This window comes from Melospiza melodia, chromosome 1 (genome assembly GCF_035770615.1).
Source record: "Melospiza melodia melodia isolate bMelMel2 chromosome 1, bMelMel2.pri, whole genome shotgun sequence".
In the NCBI taxonomy this organism is placed as follows: Eukaryota; Metazoa; Chordata; class Aves; order Passeriformes; family Passerellidae; genus Melospiza; species Melospiza melodia.
Genome location: NC_086194.1, coordinates 92,760,320 through 92,784,235, shown reverse-complemented (window position 1 = coordinate 92,784,235; position 23,916 = coordinate 92,760,320). Strand labels below are relative to the sequence as shown.

The following is a 23,916-nucleotide window of genomic DNA, read 5'->3' as shown; positions in this document are numbered from 1 at the left end:
ACAAAAACCTTGAACTCAATATCTCCAATCTCCTGTGGTACTGTGAAATGAATCTCTTTCTTATGGATGTAATTGTAGTCACTCATTTCCACAGATATCCTCAGCTACAATTTAAATAAATGCCTTCATAGCAAAGACATTTACCAGTATGCAAGTAAAGCTTATTTTATTCTTGGAATAAAATGCAAAGTTTCTTCCATTTTTTAAGTTTTGACATAAGAGCAAATATATTACTTTTCAAATACTGTGAAACTATGGTTTCAAAGTACACATTTTTACTGAACATTAGACTCTCCTTAGTTGAAAGAAAAAGGAGAGAGAGAAAATGAGAGAGCATCACTAGGAAAATGTGTTCCTTTTTTGTTTTCAAGATGTATTCTTACAGTTCATAATTTGGCATAAAATACATCCTTGGAACACGTGGTCTACATAGGCCATCGATGCCCAGCTGAAACAGGTTCCTCATGAAGTGTGCACACATATTCGTACAAATAACTTAAATTTCAAAAGTTTCTGATATACATCTGATTAATACTGATGTCCATTTTCAGGTGCAAAATATGCATGGAACCTGTGAGAGTAAAGTGGAGTTTCAAAAGACTAACACAGAACTTTTCAATGTAATGTATGGAAATTATACAATCATAGTATGGTTTGGGTTGGGAGGAGCCTTAAAGACTGTTCAATTCCAATCCCTTTGCCATGGAGAGGGATACCTCCCACTAGACAAGGCTGCTCAGTGCCCCATCCAGCCTGGCTTTGAACATTGCTAGGGACAGGACACCTATAACTTCTCTGGGCAACCTGTTCCACTGCCTCACTGTCCTCATAGGAAAGAATTTGTCCCATCATCAGCCTTTCATGATCTAAAAGCCTTCTTGAAGGGCACTGCAATCCCACTGCAACACATGATTGCTGCTAACACAAGCCAGAACAGAGACAGCCTTTACTGAAGTACAAAATAAGACAAACTACTAGACACGACATGGCTGTAGGAGAAGCTGGCATCGACACCAACTCAGCCCAGGGGAACAGCGAAGACATAGAGCCTTAGGGTTCTCCAGAAAGAGAGGAAAAGAAAATGCAGAAGTTGCCCTTGGCACTATCACGTATTAGCCTGGAGCAGCAGGCTTTCTTCCTCAGAGATCTAAGGAATAAGGGATTTACACAGGTATGTTGAGTGTAGCAGCCATATCCTTGATTCATCCACACATAAAAAAACACCTCCTAAAAAACCCCACAGCTAACTTTGCTAGAGATTCTTGAAGGAGTTTAAATATATGCAAATTCACTCTTCAAAACAATGTGAAGAACTCCTTTACAAAAGTAAGTCCACATTTTATTTCATCTGTATTTAGTTTTTTTCTGTCCTCTTCACTGCATTTTTTATACCATCAGCATGTAACCATGTAATTATGCCTGTATTTCAGCTTTGGAATTTTTGTTATGCAACTTTTTAATGAGTTACTAAGATGAGACTTGAGAGTTTGAAGCAGCTCACCTGGCCAACATGAAGCGATATCTAAAAAACAAACCCAACAGAGTATCTAAATTATCATGATATGCCTACAAATTTCTTGAACTAAAGCAGCTAACTAAAAAACACACTATGAAACACTGAAATGCTGGAAGTATGAAAAGAACAACAATTTTCACAAAACAAACCAAGAAAAACAGCTTTCGCTGATTTCTGAGGAGACAAATTGCTATAAAAACCTCTGCCCTGCTAATTCAACCAGTACTTCCCCAGTACTTGATGCTGCTGGATTTTCACTGTCAGAAGTGAACATATAGGTGGAACAAGATAATGCAGATAAAGTATGTTATGAAAAGTGATACTTCTGCAGATGTCTGACCACACTAAGCAGAGTTGCACAACAAAAATACAATACTGAAGAAAAACTCAGATTTTTGCTTTTACAGCACAGAGTCTATCACCACTACTCTTGCTCGCTCTTTAGAAATATAAAACCAGGAGCTCCTTAAAGCCTCTCATGTGCCATTCTCTGGACTATCTGATCATGCTCAGGGTGTTTCATGCCATGGAAGAAACTAGCATTTGGTAGTGCTCAGTACTCCTTATTTCCCCCTAGGCTTTCTGGGTAAAGAATCTAGCCCTACTTCCATCAAAAGCTACAGTAAAACTCCCATGGACATGAAATACAAAGGAGAGATTTAAAATTACTTACCAACGTTATTAAATACACACAGCTGCCAAAACAGGTTAACTACAGATTAGTCAATTTCAGAGCTTTGCCATTATTTCAGCCTACCTAAATCTTCATCCAGCTTGGTTTTTGGTGGCTCCCATGGTGGCCTGGCTGCTTTGGCCTTTGCCTGTCGCTTTCCTAACTCCTCGTCAAACTTTTCATACAGATCCCGGAGCTTGCTTGTTCCTACCACAGTAGAGTCCCCCTGTAAATGAAAAAAATTAGAACAACAACAGAACAAAAAAAAGGACAGTATTAAAATAGCACAAGAAGTCAACATCTATCAGCATTTCAAGAAAAAAAAACTAAAAGGTGGGAAAGACAGATCTTTCAGTGAAACATGGGAATACCTAATAAAGCTTTAGCATATTATTACATTTCTTCACCAGGTGAACTAGCAGAGAAATTATTTCATTTGCTGGTATAGCACTTCTAGCACTTCTCCAAATTTGCAGGAATATATGGTGCTTGAGGCATTTTTGCTTACAGGTTAAACACAGTGTATAACAGGGAAAAAATAGATCTCTCCCTCCTGAAGGCAAGAAAAAAGGTATGCCTCTTCCATGTACCACTTATCTGAATGCTAAATGCTAACAGACAGAAGGAACTGATAAAAAACAGAGAACAGCAACAAATGAAGCCCTAACAGGACTAAAAGACTGAGATGATTGGGAAGAGAGAAGAATTAAATGACACAAAATTATGATCCTGCTGAGGGGTTCATATTATAAAGGACTGTCTGCAGTCATTTTAGAGTTCCTGCTGACATACCACTTGATCCATAGGGTCATTGGAATAATAGCTTTCAGAATGGGTACAGCGAACCCAGACTGGCTTGAGCAATTCCTCATCTTCCTCTTCATTTTTTTCAGATGCATTTTCTTCTGATTCTTTGTCTTTGACAGCAGTGTAATTTTTCTCTTTATTGGAGCTCTGGTTCTCAGACCACCTTTCTCTGTCCTCCTCCCACCGGGTTCTCTTTCTCTCTCTGCTTGGCGACCGGCTTAGTGGGAGAAAGCAAACAAAAGCAATTCTCTTTATTATTTTAAGATGAAAAACAGTTTGCTTCAGATCAGTAAGTCATTCTATCATATAAACTACAGCAAAATCCAGCTGCCGTTCCAGTTCCAGCTTTTTACTTTTCCACCACAAAGAGTACAAGAGTAATTTGTAGTTTTGAACTACTATAAAAATTTTATATTAAAAATATTAAAATATTAAAATTTGATGTGCTTTTTATTTTAAGTCATGTTCAATAAATAAAATAAAAAATACATGTCATTTTATATTAAAATTCCTACTTGCATACTAGGTGAATTGCTTTTAAGTTAGGAACTCATTGGTAAAAACTAAGTCACATCAGTCATAACTGGAAGTTACAGTAAGAAGTTTCAAAGCACAGCCCCAAACTATTGGCATGACAAAAGAACTTGGATTTTATTAAAAGGATTCTACAGAATCAACACTTTTGTTACCCTAATACACCTTAGAACAACACAAGGTGCATCACAAGAGTAATGCTTTTGAAAGAGGAGTAATGTAACTACCTACTTCTTTTTTCATCTCCCCTGCCTACAAAACCTACAATGTTGCAATATTTTCAACTTTCAGAAAGGAACAGCAATATAAGAAAAGCCTCTAAAAGATAATCAAGAGCGACTCTAAATAATTTTGGTACTTTACAGACTAGAAGGCTTAAGAGAAAGTCTTTAGGACACAGCAATGAAACTCCCTGCCTCCGGAGATTAATCCTGTTTCTAACTCTACAAGGTCTTGAGATAACTGGCATGTATCAGTAGATGATTATGAATTTAAGACACTCATCTTTTCTGGGTTTCACATGCATACACAAAACCTCACGTGAGTGGATGCACAGAGCCTCAGATGCTCATGAGACCACATGCAGCCTTCCTTACCTTCCTGCTCTCTTGTAATCCTTTTTGTAGGATCTGTCTGGTGATGGTGATCTTCTGCTGTCACGGTGACGATGCCTCTCCCTCTCCCGCTCCCTTGAAAAGTTCAAAAAATGAGTTAAATGAGAAATCTGGCATTTCATACATTCTACACCTGAAAGGAACACAACAGCAGCCTAAGATCATGTTATTCAAAATGACATCCACATGCTGACTGCTAAAAACCCAGATGTTCTTAACACTAACCTTCAAGAAACTTGTAAAAGACAGCCAAGCGTCCATGTCCTCCACCTTTGTCACAAAGCCATCTCTCTCAATACTAGAGTTAATTCACACCATGCAGAGGTGACATCTATGAATTCCCCACAGGACTTATTACCATTTTTCCTCTTCCCCTGTTATGAATGGCAAAGCAGCTGAGGGAGCTGGGGTTGTATTCCCTGGAGAAAAGGAGGCTCAGGGAAGACCTTGTTGCTCTCTAAAGCTGCCTGAAAGGGGCGTGTAGCCAGGTGAGGGTCAGCCTCTTCTGCCAGGTAACACACAATGAGACAGCCTCAAGCTGCACTAGGTGAGATTTTATTTGGATAGCAGGAAAAATCTCTTCATCCAAAGGGTTATCAAGGGAACAACTGCCCAGGAAAGTGGTGGTATCATCATTCCTTGAAGGCACTTTAAAGAAATGTAGGTGTGGCACTTAGGGACACAATTAAGTGGAGGAGTTGGCAGCATTAGGTTACAGGTTGGACTTGATGATCTTAAAGATGTTTTCCAACCTAAATGATTCTATGAAATTACTGTATTTATTAGGCAGGAAAGATCACACAGGCAGCTTTTATACTCTGCTAACAGCGGGTAAGTCATTGTGCATCTGTTAAAACTTCTAGTCTGCTGGTACACTAAGAATTAAAAACAGGTGCCTCAAGTGGCTTGGTAGGTTAACAGAATGAGTCAAAATTATTTATGAACATGTATATATCTTTGTTTCCACAATCATAATAGGAAACAATGCAAATTTACATAGCAAAAAGTTCAGATAAATCATCTATCCTTTTTCCCCAGCCCCATTTATCCTTTTTTGTTGGTGCCTTGTTCAGGCATGGATTTCCATCTTCAGAGAGAGCATACTCTATGCCATCTGATTTGCTTGAGAGACAGATGCTGCACAAAAAAATCAACACCAAGTCTGGCAAACAGTTCTGAATCAAAATAAGTAGATACATTATCAAGTAGATCTGGAAGCTGTTGGCCTAAAGTAGCAATCCAAAAGTGTTAGAGAAAGAAGCTACTGAAAACATGCGCTTTTAAAACTTAAAACTGAAGTTTGAAATTATGCAGAAAAAAGGAGAAAACTCCACAAGCATGTCATACAGAAAAGGACAGTGTCTTAATGCCAGTTGCATTCAGTTCTACAAAAATCCTTTTTCAAAAATCAAAGTAAACTTACTGAGGCTTGTGTGGTTTTTTTTTTGAATGCAGGTGTCTTAAGGTTCTGTAATTAAGTCTCTGCATATCTAAATCAAAGGGGCTTCATTTACTCAGGCTTTATGTGTAAATTCATGTTTTAAATGTGGTATAAAAATTTCTGAGCTTTTAAATTAAGAGCATGTGATCCAGGAATCCTGATAAATACTTTACTTTCCAGTAGCTCTTTGAATATTTTGGCAAAGCTCATTAGACACATAAAGGGCTACAAACAGAACAAATCTAAGACATGAGAAAGATTTAACTGATGATGGTTTGCTCTAAAACGCACCACAGCAGATTATATCAGGTCAGCCCATAATTTCCAAGCTATTTGTGTCCATGAAGAAGAGGGACAGACATTTCATGATAAATCCCAAAATAAGTAGTGCACACTCTGAATGACATCAGTGAAGTCTACAACTCACCCATACTAATTTTCACCTCAGTCCTCTTGAGATCATGGGTTGGCTTGCTGAAGGTCTTTACTCTGAACACAGCACGCTCTTCATTAAAACACCTTACTGCAAGTATTAGCTATGGGCCCCTATCAGACTATAAACCTCACCAAGTCAGTATTCTCTGCAAATAGAAGGCTTACTGAAAGAAAGTAACACCTGGCACCCTAACTCTGGTTTCTAAATCTTGAAATCTGAAGTGCTGGGGGTTAATTGTTTGGAAGACTCAACCTTCCATTGTTTTAGAGTGCCAACTCTATTTTCCTGCTACGTGCGCACAAATTTCTAAGGTAAATATGTTGAGCACTACTCAACAATCCACTCAGTGGGATGCAAAGAAGCTCTTGTTTGAAAACTATCTCTGTGGACAAGAGCAACAGGTCTGCCAGCTCACAACCATGAGGCAAAGCAGTGTACCTGGAAGGTGTCTAAACAGTAATTTTCCCATGAGACCCAACTACTGGCAACTTCCCGAGCTAGAGGGACAAACAAGGGTAAGGCAAGAACATTGATGCAAACACATACCGATGACGACATCTCCCCCCTGCAGGGAGATAAGAGTTACCTGTTTCGCTCATAACTTCTGTGATGAGGCGATATCCTCCCTCTGTCATAATCTGTGCGGTGCCGACTGCTCTCCTGCCTCCTCCTGTCCGGGCTGCGGCCGCGATCCCGACGATCGCCGTGGCTGGCGGAGCGGTGCCTGTCGCCGTGCATGTGCCCGTGCTCGCGGTGCCGGTGCTCATCGTAGTGCTTGCTCCTGTCCGGCGAGCGCCGCTCGCTCTGGGCCTTCTCTCCCTGGTACTGCCCCGTGTGCCGGAAGTGGCTGCTGCCGGCGCCGCTGCTGGCGGCGCTGCCCGGGAAGGAGCCGGAGCTGTGCTGGTAGCTGCTGAAGCTGGGCGGCGGGAAGGACTGCTGCGAGTACCCTGCCGAGTACACGGGCTGGTAGCTGACCTGCTGCGGCATGACCGGTGGCGGGGGAGGGTGCGGTACTGTGGGGGGAGGCATCATGTAAGGAAAGGTGCTTTGTCCAGCAGGTGTTCCCGGCACGGGAGTGTTGCTAGGGTTTGGCACTGGCGGAGGAGTGGGAGGGAAACATGGAGGCACTGGGAAGCTCTGCCGCATCTGGTGGTTTGGAAACGGTGGCCTCATGGGACACTGGCTGATGGGATTTTGCGTGGAAGGGGGCACTGGAGGAGGATAGGGCACAAAGTCTGGCCTGGGAGGCATGTAGCCGGTGGCGGGAGGGTTGGAGTAGGTTGTCGGAGGGGCGGTTTGCTGCTCATACTGGTACTGCACGGAGGGCTGCTGTGGGTGAAGCTGCCGCAGGTTCTGAGGGCGGTAGGTCTGTGTTGAAGTTCTTGCTCCTGGTCCCCCCTGGCCACGGGGACATCCTCGCCCAGAATGGAAAGACATGGCTCACCTTTATTGAGGAGAATAAATATCCAGAGTCACACAATTTTTGTAAGATGTCCTCAATGCATCCGCAGGAGCTACTCCTGAAGTGCTGAAACTGCAGTTTCCTTTAACAGAAGCAGTAAATGATATCCACTTTCACTGGGAGCTTTGTGCTCCTCAGACCTTTAGTGCAGGCCATTTATGGCCCTTTTGATTCCTTCAAGCCTCTAATCCATGGAAGCACTTACTGTCTTTAAGCCAGAACCCAAGCTGGATCATGCTTTACGAGTAAGGGCAATGTAATTTCAACAAATTATTGTTATGATGACAGGTCAAGGATACAAGCACCTCCACCAGTACTTCAACACTTTGATATAAAACCTTTGGATACCCCCCACCAAAGAAATCGCTCATTACTAATAACTGCAGTGGTCATCCAAAGTTGCATAACAAAGAGTTCTCTCTAGAACACAATTCTAAGCTTTGGGCAGAATGACTTGACTAATGCCTCACTGCATGCCACCTGGCCCAACAAATCATGTAAATTTTTAAATTAAATACTAGCAATTTACACTCACTATTGAGTCCCCAATGTACTAAAGGGCTGAATTCAACAGACTCTTCAAAGTGTTTTAAGTGAACTAGTTATATTTTTGTGGAAAAACAGGTTACACATCTTATAGGTTATGAAAAAAAATCATGTAGACTGTGCTATTCTTTAATTTCTGTTGAAATAAATGGTTCCCAATAAATCCCTCAATGGCCTTCTGGGCCCTGCTACCCTTGAGAAACTATCACTGCTTAAAGTAGGCTTAAGTGCTGCTGAAAACCAGGCATGTATTTAAGGCATTAACATTTATAAATGAAAGCACTGTGCTTCATTAAAGTTTAAATTGATTCTTTAATAACAATGTTAAGTTTCAAAACCTGAAAAAAGGGGAAAAAAACAATAAAGAAAATCTATGGCTGCAATGAAAGGAGAGGTGAAAAAAATTATCTAAGCACCTCCAGAAATCAAATCCTGTTTTCCGTAAGGCAAAGTGAGAAAGAAAGGGGAGACATACACATTTGGAAAGATGACCAGAAAAAGGAAATAAAGCCTCCCTTTCACTGAGGCTTTGCTGATGCTGAAGTACATGCACAGAACATTCTCCCACCTGCTATAGAGCAACATGCCCAACCTGGACTGCTCAGAGCACTACTCTCAGCTGCATCCCGGTGACACTGCAGTAAAAGATGCAGACTTGCTGAGAGAAAGTAGACAGCTGCTGGTGCACTGGAGGGAGAAAGGAAAACAAACACAGAGGAAAAGGACTGATATCAAAGAGGAGGAACCAAGAGGACTCTTACGCATGCAGGGCTTCATGGAAGTAACTGGAATTTGTAGGGGTCTTTCTCTCTCCAGAACAACCAAGGGCCAATGTGAGTGAGAATCCCACACTTTGAGGAGACAGCAGCCATCATGGTATAAAGCCACTTGTTCCTTCCAGTCAGCCTGTACCTGCTCAGTACCCTCCGATATTGTAAGGGCTCTCAAAAAAAAAAAAAAAAAAAAAAAAAAAAAAAAAAAAAAAAAAAAAACCACAACAAACCAGGGGAGAAAAAAAGAAAGTCAATGTCCATTTTGTGTGGCAATAGGGCACCCCTTTGATATCACTAATTATAATTCATCAGATGCTGAATTAATTTTGCTTTGGTTCTCCTGTTGTGCTCTTACACAACTCAGGCTTGCAACAGAAGACTGTTCTAGACTTTGCTAACGTTCACAAAAATGTGTATTTATTTAAACAGGCTGTACCACAGTGCCTTGTCTTTAGGTGTGCTCCTTTCTAACAAGTCACAGCATTCAAACAAAGGGTCTTGTTTATCAGCTCTCAGATCTCCTGACATCAGAGAACTGCTCTTGTTCTACCACTTTTATTTCAGTCCTTCAGGGATACACAGATGTGATTGAAGAAGAAAATAGATTCAAGAAGACAAGAAACTATTTTATATGCCCAAATTATTTTAAAGCGCCCTCTGCTGCAAACTCAAGTCCCATTCAACTTTCATTTAAAGTTAAGTAAGTTCGAAAACACAGAAAAGGGCAAACTCCCCTTCCCCTGTCACCTCAAGAGGAATTTTATTGCACTGACGGGAGCCATTGCATTCTAAAGCAGCACCGGTCCCCTAAAAAACACTGAATAAACTCGCCTCTCCCTGCAGATGCCCTGCTGAGAGCAACAGGGCACTGACACACGGAGAAGAGAGCACTGAAGGTGACATCATCAATGTCTGCAAGTGTCTAAGAGAGGGAATCAAAGAGGATGAAGGCCGGCTTGAGTGAATGGGCACAAGAGTGAATGGGCAGAAACTGATGCACAGGAAGTTCCACCTGAACATGAGGAAGAACTTCTCTAAGTGTGCGGCTGCCCGCGCACCGAACGGATTCCACAGAGAGGCAGCGGAGTCTCCCTCACCGGAGATATTCAAGAGCTGTCTGGACACAATCCTGTGCCATGTGCTCTGGGATGATCCTGCTGGAGCAGCGAGATTGGACCCGATGACCACTGTGGTCCCTTCCGACCTGACCTCACCCCACCGCAACCCGACGGCCCGGGGGCCGGGGGCACGGAGCCGCTGATCCGCCCCCGGCCGGGCCCCGCTCCGGGCTCTACTCGGCCGCACGGCCCCACCAGCCCGGCCCCACCAGCCCGACCCCGCCAGCCCCGCGGAGCCGCCGCGCTCCGACCCCGGGACCGCGCTCCCGACCCCGGGACCGCGCTCCCGACCCCGGGACCGCGCCCCCGCCACGCCACGGCCGCGACCCCTGCGGAGCCCCGCGAGCAGCGCGGAGCGGCCCCAAGGCGGCCCCGCCGCCCCTCGCCGCGCAGCCCGGCACGCCGAGCCCACCTGGCGCCCCCGCCGCCGCCGCCGCCGCCGCCGAGGCCAGCGCCGCCCGCAGCGCCCCGGCTCCGGAACAGGAAAGCGGTGGGAGGCGCTGCGGGCGGAAGCGCCGCCCGCCCGAGGGGAGCGGCGGCATGAGCGGAGCGGAGCCGGGGCCGGGGCCCGGCGGCGCCGCCCGGCCCGGCGCGGCCTCCCGGCGGCATTACCCGGCCCTGCCCGTGTGGGTGGTGGAGGACCACCAGGACGTGAGTGCCCCGCGCTGGGCTGCCGGGCGATCGGGAGTCCCCCGGGTGGGGCATGGGGAGCGGTTTCGTTTGTTCCTGTTTGTGTGAGTTTGTTGGTGGGTTTCTCCGCGGCGCGGATGGCAGCCAGGAGAAGTGCCCGGTGCGCTCACCGGCGGCCTCCCCGGGAGATGCGCTTTCCCGACTTGTGTGCGGGTTCTCCGGGCGCTTCCTTGGGAACGGCCCTCCCCTCCGCAGCCACACACAAACCCTAAAGCTGCCTTCCCTTCCGCTACTGAAACATCAATGAGCTTCAGCGCCCAGCTGACCTGATTTTCCTTCCCGATTCTGTGACTGAGCTACTTATTGCCATGATCGCATTTTGGCATCTTTTAAAGCCATCATTGCTGAATGTTTTTTTGTCTTCTTTGTATCATAGATTGCTGTGATTTAAAGGGGATAATACCTACGTTACACTGCTGTTGTAATTTTCTAGCTATTAGTGGGATGCTTGGAAACTCAACCCTACCCAGTGTATGGCATGTCAGCAGAGGATAAGTAAATATAATCCCATCCCAACTAGTAGATTGGCTCCCACTTGACGAGAAATGTTAAAAATCCGGAGGTTTGCTTTTTTTTCGTGGAGTCATTGAAAAGGGGAGTAAAGCAGGAATTGCTTTTGGACTGCTGCATCTAGTTTCTCATGAGGTATTTTATAATAGCATAAACTGAGGCTTTAATCCTAAAATAATAGATTCTTTACTAGATTCTTTGCAAAGATAAAATATTAGTGTAGTGAAGTTTATTAAAGACGATAATTTTACAAATTTTTAAGTACTTTAATACAATTCTTTTTTGCTAAGACTCAGTGAATATGTGATGCTGTGACAGCTGGTTTTTCATGGTACCCAAGGACTTGGAGTGTCACTGTGGTAGGAATTCTGACATAATGCTTCTTAATGGTCCTTCTTTGTTTTAGTCTCTATATTTCTGTTTTTAATTAGCTTAAAGTTCTATTAATACTATATATTTAATCTAAAATATTTTCACTCTAGGAATGTGGATGAATTGGCCTATTTTGCATAAAACATAAATGGCTTTTTTGTCCCAAAGTGTAAGAACTGTAAATTGGTGAGTTGCCTCATCTGTTTTTCACACTTCTGAGTGAAGAACTTCAGCAGGGAGTAAAGTTGGGCAGTTGAGAAAGGTAGTCTCTATTGCAAACAGTCATGGAGGGATTAGGAATTAATTCTTCAAGAGGAATAGGTTTAATGGTCAGCTAAAGTTTAAATCATGGTGGGGTCAGTTTTCAATCTGTATCACTTAACTTATAAGGGGCAAACTGTTTTTATCTCCATAGCACCAGTGCATGGTGAAGAAGCTTTATATCATGGAGAAAGAAGTACACAGTCAATGATCTGCAGAAGAGGAAAGACATTCCTGAGTCTTAGTTGTAAATGGAAAAAAAACCTCAAACATCTAGGAATTGAGTTGAATGGCTAGTGAGAAGAGCTGCTGCAAACAAGACTTCCTATAAAGAAGGGAAAAGGGTGTAAAGCTGTGACTCTTCAGCAGTTTTTCATCTGCAACACTTGGACTCAATAATGATTACTGTTCATGAGTTGTCTTGCCACTGGAGTTATTTCCCCTTTGTATTGTATTCTGTCTCCTCCTCCCTCTAATCCAAATTCTAAAGGAACTAAAGTGTACTGGTGGTTTTGCTGCTAAAGCTGTTGCATTTCTCAGCCCACTGGCTATCATTAAAATGTTTTTGTTTCTGTTGCTTTAGGTGCTGCCTTTCATTTATCGTGCCATTGGCTCAAAGCATCTTCCTGCCAGTAACATCAGTTTTGTTCATCTTGATTCCCATCCAGACCTTCTTATTCCTGTGAATATGCCTGCAGACACTGTATTTGACAAAGAAGCTCTTTTTAGGTATATCCTGGGTACTGCATCAGAGTAGACTTTAATTCTTGCTGCCTTTGATTCACACTGAATATTGCTATGACTGCCTAGGAAGGATGAGCAAAAGAGATATAAGTCAGATTCAAGTTGTATCTTCTGTCTTTTCACTTTTGCTGAAACTTTATTTTTAATGGCAAAAGTTTCCTTGCATGTCTAGCAATTTAAGATGTATGAGTTTGCTTTGCATATTGGCTCAGCAGTGCATGATGGTGTTATCCCAAGTGGTTCCTCTGGATAACAGGAAGGCACTTTGCATGGATACTTTGTCTGAAAAGCTGTAGTTATGAAACAATCTTTCTCTCTTCACACTAAAAAACTGTCGTTGAGATTGAAATAGCACATCCTTTGTTGGTATGCTGAATATGTGAAGTAGAACAATATGTTCCTATTACAATCATAAAGAACACTACCTAAGGTAGATAGGTAATAAGCCACTGTGATCTCTACTATTGTCTTGCTCTTCCTGTTTTAAAATAAATAAATGTTTATTTTAAAATAAATATTTTAAAATAAAATTTCAAAATTAATAAACAGTGTTTAAAATACTGTTTGCATCAGTATTATGGTGATTTACACCAATTACAAGCTGATGCATTTGGTGTACTTGAATGACCTTAGCCAGAGTCAATATTTTGTTCTCTTTATTGGATGAATAAAAGGTTTTGTGGACGCTATCACAAAATCATTTTATGCTTTGGGTTGGAAGGAACCTTAAAGATCATTTAGTTCCAACTCCCCTTCCATGGGCAGGGACATTTCCACTAGGCCAGGTTGCTTAGTCCCCATCTCACCTGGCCTTGAACACTTCTGGCCATGGGTCACCTACAACTGCTTGGACAGCCCATGTGGTGTGTCTCACCACACTCAGAGTGAAGAACTTCTTCCTTATATCTAATCTAAACACACACTCTGTCAGTGTAGACCCTTGTCCTGTGACTGCATGCCCTTGTAAAAAGTCCCTCTCCAGCTTTCTTGTAGTTCCTTTTGAGGTATTGGAAGGTACCATAAGGTCTCTGTGCAGCCTCCAGGCTGAACAACCCCAGCCCTCTCAACCTGTCCTCACAGGAAAGGCATTCCAGCCCTCTGGCCATCTTGGTGGCCTTCTCTGGACCATGTAATTGTTATGTGGGGGGCCCAGACCTGGATGCAGCACTCCAGGTGTGTGGTTTCACAAGAGCAGAAAATGGGGGAAGAATCCTCTTCTGTGACCTGCTATCATGCTTCTTTAGCTGCAGCCCAGGATACAGCTGGCGTCATACACCTAAAAAAATAGAGTCTTGATAATGGGGAAAGATATTAATCCTGTGGATATGGATTGACTCACTTTAATTATTGGGATGATATTTAAAATACACTTGGAGCAGTTTACAGTAAAACAGTCTCATGAGATCAGTTTGAAGTTATTTACAATAATGTTGATGATGTTCCTTGCACTTTTCCTCTCATGTATTAAGAGATAAAGGGCATAGAATCACAGAATCAGTAAGGTTGGAAGGGCCTCTAAGATTATCAAGTCCAGCCATGAACCTAACACTGCCAGGTCCACCACTAAGGAGTTTATAATCAAAGTGCCATGCCAAGAGTGAAGCCAATTCCACTCTAGGTCTGAACTTTTTTATACCTACTGCAGGCATTCTTGTTTTGTCTCATGAATAAAGATTTCCCTCTTTTTCTTTCTTTGTTGGTGTTACCCTTACATGGAGTACTAGTTTTAGATGATTTGCATGGGGGCCTTCAAGATGTGGAAGATGTTTGTGGTGTTCTTGACCATTTTTATTCATAGGGAAAGTAACATTGCTATCTTCTGTCTTTCTCTACTGATTACAGTGAATTAAGTATTGAAAACTGGATTATGCCTGCTGTTTATGCTGGCCATATTTCTCAAGTAGTGTGGCTTCACCCACGCTGGGCTCAGCAGATCTCGGAAGGGAAACACAGTTTTCTGGTTGGGAAAGATGTATCAACAACAACTATCAGGTAAATTGTCTGATGACATATACTAGTAATATAAAAGCCATCTCCATTGCTTTTCACTGGAATTTTTTTGTTTTCTTGGATAAAGATGAACATTTAATTTGTATTTATAATTTCCTTAGAACCTAATGCAGTTACTCTTGTATCAACTTAGTCTTTGGTCTAACTAGTAAAATTGTTATTTGGTATCAGCCATGACTTTTTCTAGTGTGGAGCGGGTTTTTTGTTTGTTTGGAGTTTTTTTAGTTTTGGAAGTTGATCTAGTTGAGCACTGAAACAGGCACTCAGGTAGTGAATTCTCCATCATTCGATAAAGGACAATTCACCTGAGCAGCTTCACCTAGCTTTGAAGTCAGTTCTGCTTTGATCAGATGATTGACTAGAAACCTCCAGTTGTCTCTTTGAATCTTAATTATTCTGTGATTCAAGTTTGGATCAGAGCCCCTCATCATTCTACAGGATGCAGTCCATAATAATTTTGCACTCACCATATTGCACTCACCATCATCCCACAGTGTTGGGATTTTGTGCAGCTTTAGGGGATATTTGCAAGTCATGTCTCTTGTGAGCATAGCAAAATAAATCTTTTGAAGCAAGTTTAACAGAAAACAGCAGAGAAATTCTTTGTTTTACCACCTTAAATAAAACACTTAAAGCTCTACAATTCTGAATCTGAAGCCTAAAGGGAACCTAAATGAGTTTTTTTTAAATAGCTAGTGCTTTCTGTTACATTTAATCATTTAGCCTATATATAGGAATAAGTCACGATGGCTCTCTCACTGGTGGCCTTAGCAGTCATGGAAACAATATTTCAGACTTCCTTTTGAAGACATTTTCTTCAAGGTTCTAGGCTTACCAAAACCATGAAGGAAGAAAGGGAAAGAGTCCTCATAAATACAAATGTCCTAAAAGTTTTGATGAGAAGAGATGGATAGGCAATAGATACAGCCTCATCATTAGTGGACACTAACGTACTATGAGCTCATGGTGAACCCCGCCGAATTTCTGGGAAGATGTGCTGTGCTTGCCTAGTCAACAAGATGGGGTTGTAATCCAGCCCCTGACCTTGACAAACTGAGGGTAGTCCATCCACCCGACACTGGGGAACTGAACTTCAAATTTCTCCTGCTTAGGAAATGATTTGTCTTTGTGGTTGATTGATGGTGATACCCTGTATTCAAATAAGGCCTTATCACAAGCAAGCAGTTCACACTTCTTAATCTTATTTGTAATTTGGGTTTATGATGATTAAGGCTTAATGTGCTGCAATGCAGGTTGAAAATCCTGTTCTTTACATTTTCACTTTAAGCAGAAGTTTTAGTGTTGCTTTTGGCTGGTTAGTTGTTTTGTGGGATTTTTAAGTGGATTCAATTGATAGTTAGCTACTTGTCCTCTAGTTACCATGTTTGTCACTTAGGGAATGTGTTGGGGGTAAAAAAAAGTTAAATTCTACTTATGGATTCATAATATTGTACTTTTACTAAGTGTAAATATTTATGCATTTCAGGGCACTTCACAAACCCAGCTATCATAATTTTCCCAGAAAATTACAAAACAAGACAAAAGCTTTGCAATCTTATGTGCCATAGTATCTTGTCAATTCTGGATGTTGTCTTTAAAATGCAATTCAATTTCAAATTAATCTTAGTAGCACATAAGGCATTATCTTTTTCTTATCCATTAAAACTTTGTAGGGCTATTATAATAAATATAGAGTGAATTTTAATATATTCCACAATAAAGAAGTAGAAAAAACTTTAATATAATTTAAACCTGAAGATTAAAAGAAATAATTTTGTCTACACAGTTTTATGGCTTTCATTAGCCATCAAACATCTTTTCATTCTTCTCTGGGTCCCTAAAGTATAAAATGCTTTTTCCTATGCTCTTTGCCAAAATGTGTATTAACTGGGATTTATTGTCAATTGTAGGGTTACAGGCACAGATAATTACTTCTTAAGTGATGGTCTTTATGTTCCTGCTGATCAGCTGGAAAACCAGAAGCCTTTAAATTTGCACGTCGTTCTCATCAATCCTACCAAATCATCAAACAGCAGTGAAGGAAGTGGCGAAGTAGCATCTGCTAAAAGACTGAAGCTAAATACAGATGACACAGCAAGTGCCACTTCTGCCTCTTCAGTGGCTCCTGCTGACTTTGATCACATCACTCAGAGTATGAAGAAAAAGGAAATGCAAAATGCAGGTGCCCTGAATGAGGCAGAAACTTCGGCAGAAGACTCAGCTTCAAACCATCTTAAAAACAGTGAATGCCCAATAAGGGACATTGCTAAAGATGTCTGCCAAGTACTGCAGAAGGGGGATGCATATGTTTTGGACATCGACTTAGACTTTTTTTCAGTTAAAAATCCATTTAAAGAAATGTACACACAGGTATGTATGGAAATTGAGTAGCCTCGTACCACTCACTAAAGAGTCCCAGCCCTAATATATATGTCTAGGGAGAAACTCTCATCTAAGCTAAATTAACAGATTAGCTGATCATGGTTAATGATTCATGGTAACATTTTAAAGAGGTATTTCCATTTTAAAGAAGTATTTCTAAGGGAATGTATGTGGTAAAAAATTTCAACCACCAAACAGGAGGAGTTTCTTACACTTGGTATCAATATTGAGTGTATGTTCAAACTCAGGGATATACTCAACTTCTGCTTTTTGCTTGGGACATAAAAGCTATGCTTGGGTTCCCAGAGATTACCTTCCAAATACCCACAGCAAGATTCATCAGGGGAGATGAGAGCCTTTGTCATTTTTTACCCTCTATAACCTGAGCTTAGAAAGCCATGATGGTATCAGGAAACTGCCTTTCAAAAGGCACAGTAGTGTTGATTATCCAAAGAGTGGTACCTTGTCCTGATGAAAGGCTGTTATTCTCATTATTGTCTGCCATACTAGAGTAGGGAAATGATCTTTTTTGAAGGCTTTGAGGACTGGTTTTCTCATTTGAAGAGTCATTTTCTTACTGTTTTTTTCTTTTTCAAAGACAGAATATGAGCTTTTGCAAGAGTTGTACAATTTCAAGAAGCCACATAAAAATGCAACAGAGGTATGATGCTTCCTTGTGGAACGTATGAAGGAATGATTCTTTTTGTTTACCCAATGAAAATGAGTTACAACAACAGGAAGGAAACTATCAAAGGTGCTTAATAAAGTGGGCTCACATTAAGCTATGCAGCCAAATGCTAATCAGCAGCATCTTAGATTTTTTTTTTCTATTAAATGTTTTGTTTGAATATGTGAATTGCATAAATATTTAGTATGAGTGTCAAAAATTGTTTCTGTAAACAAAATGGTAATTGGCATGAAAGGAATGAAAACCTAATAAGTCACCAGCAAACTTGTTCTTTTTATAGTTTAACTGGGGTGGGGTGTTTCTTTTTTGGTTTTTTGGTGGCTGGTTCTTTTTTCCTTTTTTTTTATACCTCCCTCCAGGCTCTCCCGTTCCTTCCCTTGTTGCTCTTTCTTGATAGTCAGCGCTGTGATGAGTGTGTAATTGGTATTTCACCTTTTTGTTCAGATGTGGAAAGCATGGTATTATGCTAAGTACTGTAATGTACTTCTAATTTTATGTGCTGTGTACTTCTAAAACATGGAAATACAGGCTTTCATAATCTTGTCTGAACACTAATACTGAGAGATTCAGCACATTTAATTATCACAAATAAGTGAAACCTAATTAATATGTGTGAATAAAAAAATAAAGAGATATTGAATATTGGCAGATTGATTTTTATATTGCTTAGTTAACCAGGAATAAAAACAGGTACAGATTTAAAAGGTAGCTTTTTTAAATTTGTAGTGAGAAAACGAGGACAAAGTGAGATGATTTATTCTGAAGGTGTAAGAGGCATTTGTTACGATCCTCTTGAAAAGATGTGCTGTAGGAATGAGTCGGTTGTTTCTGTAGGTCAGTCATTACAGAAATTAAATCATAGGATAAGTCATGATGTTCTTACCTCTTTCTTTTCCCTAACATACTTTTGTGTATGCTTATTTAAAGGAAGACTTGCTGGATTGTGTTGAAAACCGTGTTCATCAGCTGGAAGATCTGGAAGCAGCATTTGCAGATTTGTGTGACACTGATGACGAAGAAACTCTACAGAAATGGGCTTCATATCCTGGGTAGGAGGTTTCTAAGAGGCCTACATTGCAAATAGAAGCTTGAGAACTGATTAGTCCAGCATTTTGTTAAGAGAGAAGGATAGGACCTCTGCAAGTATACGCTTTTTTCTTTAGTCCTAGAGGAGAAAGAGACAAAACAAAAGGAAAGGCAGTCTACTGTCTTCAGCACTACTGTTAGCTTTGGAAGCTCAGTCTTGTACAGCTTCATGCAAGTTTTGTTGTCTATGGGTGGAGGCATATTTGGTGACTAAAACCTTGGTCATCAGTGTGTAGCACAGCTCTCAAAAAAGGCAACAAGCTGAGGAGGACATGGAGAAGCAGTTCTTTAGTGCTCCCAAAGGTTCTGCTTTCTTTGGAAAAATGGAAATTCATGGAACTGTACCTGAGCAACAGTCTCCACTAAACATCTGAACTGCATCACTCCGCTTTTAAACTAGATGTTTTCACATGAAAAGTTTTCAGGTGGAAAGGGACAGGGAAAGTCTGAGCTTTTCCTTGGTAGGAAAAGCATTCATTTTCCACATCAAATGCAGCAGTTACTGTACAATCTCTCTAACAGTGACAAGAAGTATTTCCTATCAAGTTCATATACTTTTGAGCTGCAGCAGCTTCTCTGCAGATATACCCTAAAAGAAGCACAAGGAAGACTTGCCAGAGGCAGGTATAAAAATAGGGGCTTTATAAGAAAGACCTGGTGAAACAGCACAATAATACTGATAATTTCTATTTTTGCAAGTGCAAGATGACAGAGGAGCAAATTTCCTTTTCAAATCCTAGGCCATCATTTCTACTTCCTTCTTTTTTTCCTCACCTTTTTTTTTTCTAGCCATTTAAGGTATATAAATGTTTCCAACTGTTTGTAAAAAATTTCGGTTTTGTTTTCACTCCAGAATGAAGCCACTTGTTCAACTAGTTCACAGTTTGAAAACCAGGATGGAAAGCCCAGACTATGAAATGGTAGGTGACAAAAAGCAGAAAGCAGACAGATGTCAAAAGCATAGCTTCAGCAGAGAGGGAGAGAGTCATACTTCCTTTCAGACTTGCTTCTTGATTCAGAACTTCCTGTGATTTTGGTAATTTTCCTCAGGTTTTATGTCTTACTACTAAGACCAGCTTTTCCTTTCAAAGCTGCTAACATTCTAGCCTGCTTGTCTGTCTACATTTAGGCAACTTTAGTGTGATCTCCCAGGACTGTTATGTCTTGGGCTGCATTCTCTGAATGGAGGCTAAATTTCACCAGTCTGTTGGTCTCCTTTGTAGAACTTAAAATAAGGTACTTATTTATAACTTACCACAGCTATATCATCTTCAAGGACTCCAACATAAACTCTGAATTCATAAGAAGAGGTACAGGGTACTGGAGATAATGAAATAATCCATACAACCTCCCGAATTTTACTTGTTTAAGAGGTGCAAGTTACCTGATGGGCTAGGGATGGTATCCTAAAGACTGTCTACATGCATAAGCTATATTGATAATTCATCAACAGAAATGAAATCTCTCTTTAATTTACTCACAGGTCCATCAGGCTGGTCTGACCTGTGATTATGTGGAGCTTCCTCACCATGTTAGCACTGAAGATGAGATTGAAGGCCTCATACAATCCATTAAAGTTCTACTGACAGATCTGCCCAAGCCCACACTGGTGACAGTTGCTCGGTAAGACTGTGCAGATATTTTGACTTCAAAATGTTCAGACTATGCTTATGAAGCTGAATGATCCTGTCTGCACAGCACTAGTTCTGTTAAAGTGGAAGCCTGACAGTGCTTCAGCACAGGTTATATAAAGGCAGTGTTGAGGCCTTGTGTGTGTTGGGATTGATAGCTGTCACTGGAGTTCATACATCTCTACTTGTGGTACTTGAGCTAATTAGGGCAAAGGTGGCTTGGGCTGAAATCCCACCTTCCTTTCTCTGTTACTCTAGGGTTTGTTGCACTACAGATAGGACTTCTTTTTTTCAGTGAAACTTTTGTTGGAATGAGTTTTCATCTAGTAGACTAAAAGGCATTTATATTCTTCAAAGTTCTAGTAAAACTTCATTATGGGGTAAAAGTTAGGCTTCCAGAACTGTAAAGGTTTTATTTAGAATAACAGAATGGAGTTTGAAGCCAGAGACCTGGGAGAACCAAAGAACTGGCCTGAAAAAATCTTAATTTGAAGACCACAGTGTGCCTCTTGACAAATTATTGCAATTTAATCAGTCAGAAATACTAATTGTGCTCTTAAAGCACCAGCAAAAATAACAGAAGCTGATATGAAACTGGTTTTGGCAACAAGAACTAATATGGCTAATGCCTGCAAAAAAATGAAGTCTATTCCCTGGGCCAATTGCAGGGTTATTATCCACTGCTGTGGAGAAACCAGAATCATCTCTTGTAGATCTTAACAGATAAAAAATTCAGGAAACCAGTTTTTACTTGTATCTGAAGTTCATTAATAGATGCTGTAAAAAATGCTATATGCCAGGTATTGTGAAGATGTTTTTCAGGTTTTCCTGCCTGCTTTACCAGTAGCATTTGAATTTCTTAATCCAAATTTTATCTGTGTCCTTTAATTAGACAATTTCTTTGAACTTTGACTGCCAGGGTGTTCTGTACCAGATTCAGGAAGAGAGTAGAAAGAACAGGAAAGATTAGATCATGTTCCTGATCTCTGATCTGCTGCAGACTTTCTATTAAACTTAAAATGTAGTGCTAAGAAGCACAGCACTATGCTTCAAAGGGATACTGGGAGGCAAAACTTGTTACAGTTTGAAAGAAGCTTCAGCCTAGCCACAGGGCATTGCAGGAGTACACAGCGTGGTTATGGTTGTGATATCTGTATTCCCATGATTTTATTGTTTTTTCACAGATCAAGTTTGGATGATTACTGCCCTTCAGAGCAGGTTGACATCATTCAAGAGAAGGTTCTCGATTTACTGCGTTCTGTGTATGGCTCACTGGATGTGCACTTAGGTTACTCAAGCACTTCATCTGCTTCGTGACCTTTCTTTGTGTGTTGCTGTCTATATAGAGGATTAATTTAAATTGTTCATTAGCTGTGATTGCAGGGTGAAGACTGCTGTTATTTCAGCAGGTGGCACTAGAACCCAAGCTGATCAAGCTAGGGTTTGAGTTGCATTGCTTTCTCCACTTCGGCTGCATCTGAACTGTTACCTGTTTGGCTTTGTAATTCTTATTTTTACTGTCATGTTTCTTAAGAAACATGTGCAAGAGAAACAACTTTTTGTCTATAAATTGAGAGGTTATGTCCCATTTCTTTGTGTCTGTAAAAAAAATAAAATACATAATTTCTTAAAATGGTTTTCCATTATGTATGTTTTTTGTAATTTGGTAACAGATTTGCTCCTGAGTTATATTATGTCTTTTAAAAACTGGTCTTATAAAATATGCCCTTAAAACTGTTGGTCTATGTAGTGATCTTTCCTATCTCTTGTGCTGGGATACCCTCTCATTTCTCTAGAGCAGCACTTAGCTTCTCTCCCATCCATAGAATATCATTTATGTTTATTTTCTGTTTCACTAATGTCTTATTTTGCCTTAGAGTATTTTATTGGTGGCTTAGGTAATACCCCTAATGTACAGACATTGGGCTTGGTATTTTCACTTTTACATTATTTTGAGGATAGAAAGTATGTGTGCATGTGCATGGTTTTATGTTTTAAATCCTGTAAGGAATTGATGGCTCTTCAGAAACAAAGATTTTGCTTCACTGAAGTCAGCAGCAAAACGTTCTGTACCAGGTTTTCACTCATTTTGGTATTGCTATTTAGGTAATAACAGTTCTAGAACTATTTAATTCAGAAATCAGTATAGTTATAGAGAATACTGGCACTTTCAGAGGAAAAAACCCCACAGCATTTATTGGGAATGAAACTGAAACAGGAAAGAAAATGTTACCTAGAATATGGTCTTTTATCATGAATAAATTTTGCTTGTAGTTTCTTCTGAAATAACGGAGTTCATTTGCTAACTTTGCTTTACAAAGACTTTGTGCACTTTTAGAGTTTTTTACTGCTTCTGTTGTTGGTAAAAATGACTATATTATAGATTGTAAATATATCATTCCTTTAAAATATTTGTTCTAGTAGAATACATTCCATGACCATGGATCCGTTCTATTTGTGGTTTTGTGACGTGCCTGTCACAAGGAGCCTTGGAGCCAATATCCTTAATACTTCATCAATTATGAACAGCCATACATCACATGCAGCAATGAAGTGCAGTCAGATATGTGCTGCTTGTGGAAAGATTGGGTTTTTTTAAAGTTAAAGATCCTTCATGCTGGGCTTTTCTAAGGTTGTAGAAAACAAAAAACCCGTGTGGGGCATGGCTGAGCCCCTCCTGGGTGGGCAGGTAAGAACCAGTTTTCCTTGGGGAAAGCCTGGGCAAGGGAGGGCAAAATGCTGCCTGGCAGCCAGGGCTGAGGGATCCAGGTGGGGGAACTTTTAGTATGGACCACCAAACCAAACAGTGCCTGCGTCTCTGCCTGGATGCTGCTCTGGGGTGCCTTGTTTGGTGGGGTAACAAAATTAAACTCACTTCTTTGCATTTTATCTGTGGTCTTGTGGTTGTTCCTGTGCCCTGCCTGTCCTGGTTCATGCGCACGTGTTCACAGTTTTGCAGAATCAAAATAGCATCCTGAATTGTCTATTTGGTTTTCAAGTTAATTAAGAAATCTTCCTTTCAAGCATAGTTTTTGTTTATGAATGTCAAATTGTTGTCATCTGAAATCTCTGACTAATAGTCTGTGTATATGGCAGAAAATGCCAGTCTCACATAATAACAAAACATTAATTTCTACATTAACGACATTTGCAAGGTTGTTTTTTACTTTGGTGAAATGTAATCAAGCCAAGCCAGAAACAGGTGTCTTTATTTCTTGCTTTTGCCCTACAGGGCTTCTTTATTAACCAGATGCACAAATCCTCCATTCCCTGTGTCTGCCTCATTTTCTTAGCCTATTTCAGAATAACGTATTATGCAGAACAAGACAGTGAAATGCAGTGCATAACTCCTCTAATCAGCGCTGCAAGGATGGGACATGAAGGCCCATTAGAAATAAACCCATCTGAGGATATTTGCATAGCAGCACTGTCTAAGTCAGCAGCTTCATATTGGCTCTTATGTCTAGATGCGTCTGGCAGCATGGAGGAGTAAGGATGCCCACTTTGGAGGGCATTTGCAGATATTCCTCAGTGGTAGAGATAGTTCTGTTGTAATTGTGGCTCAGCTTCCAAGATGCATCATCAGCCTGAGCAACCACACACGCACATTTGTGTGCAGAAT

The 23,916-nt window shown here is 40.9% G+C and overlaps 2 protein-coding genes across 5 annotated transcripts in view; one reads left to right on the top strand and one right to left on the bottom strand.

Annotated features, from left to right (window-relative positions):
* DROSHA (drosha ribonuclease III) overlaps positions 1–10,378 on the bottom strand; it is a 70,652-nt gene extending 60,274 nt beyond the window's left edge. The window contains exons 1-6 of one of the 3 annotated variants that reach the window (XM_063162307.1): positions 10,333–10,351; positions 8,791–8,972; positions 6,608–7,465; positions 4,127–4,219; positions 2,982–3,213; positions 2,274–2,415 (exon numbers count right to left, since the gene is read on the bottom strand). In XM_063162307.1, coding sequence (XP_063018377.1) covers positions 2,274–2,415; positions 2,982–3,213; positions 4,127–4,219; positions 6,608–7,458 — 1,318 coding nt within the window. In that variant the 5' untranslated portion in view covers positions 7,459–7,465; positions 8,791–8,972; positions 10,333–10,351. Of the gene's footprint in view, positions 1–2,273; positions 2,416–2,981; positions 3,214–4,126; positions 4,220–6,607; positions 7,466–8,597; positions 8,734–8,790; positions 8,973–10,332 lie in introns of those variants that run through there. The other 2 variants (XM_063162328.1, XM_063162317.1) reach the window with 2 other exon arrangements.
* An 82-nt stretch (positions 10,379–10,460) lies between these two features.
* On the top strand, positions 10,461–23,183 carry C1H5orf22 (chromosome 1 C5orf22 homolog). 2 transcript variants are annotated; one of them, XM_063162282.1, is made up of 9 exons: positions 10,461–10,571; positions 12,337–12,482; positions 14,340–14,489; positions 16,418–16,877; positions 17,488–17,550; positions 18,505–18,626; positions 19,517–19,583; positions 20,147–20,286; positions 21,479–23,183. In XM_063162282.1, exons 1-9 carry the CDS (start codon positions 10,461–10,463, stop codon positions 21,609–21,611), a joined length of 1,392 nt encoding a protein of 463 aa, XP_063018352.1. In that variant the 3' UTR covers positions 21,612–23,183. The 2 variants fall into 2 exon arrangements, with proteins under 2 accessions (XP_063018352.1, XP_063018361.1); XM_063162291.1 differs by lacking the exon at positions 10,461–10,571 and adding an exon at positions 11,568–12,253.
* The last annotated feature ends 733 nt before the right edge of the window (positions 23,184–23,916 follow it).

Coding starts and splice junctions, on each gene's coding strand:
- C1H5orf22 (XM_063162282.1), top strand. CDS start 10,461: ATGAGCGGAGCGGAGCCGGGGCCGGGGCCCGGCGGCGCCGCCCGGCCC. Junction 10,572..12,336: donor TGGTGGAGGACCACCAGGAC/GTGAGTGCCCCG, acceptor CTGTTGCTTTAG/GTGCTGCCTTTCATTTATCG. Junction 19,584..20,146: donor AAAGCCCAGACTATGAAATG/GTAGGTGACAAA, acceptor ATTTACTCACAG/GTCCATCAGGCTGGTCTGAC.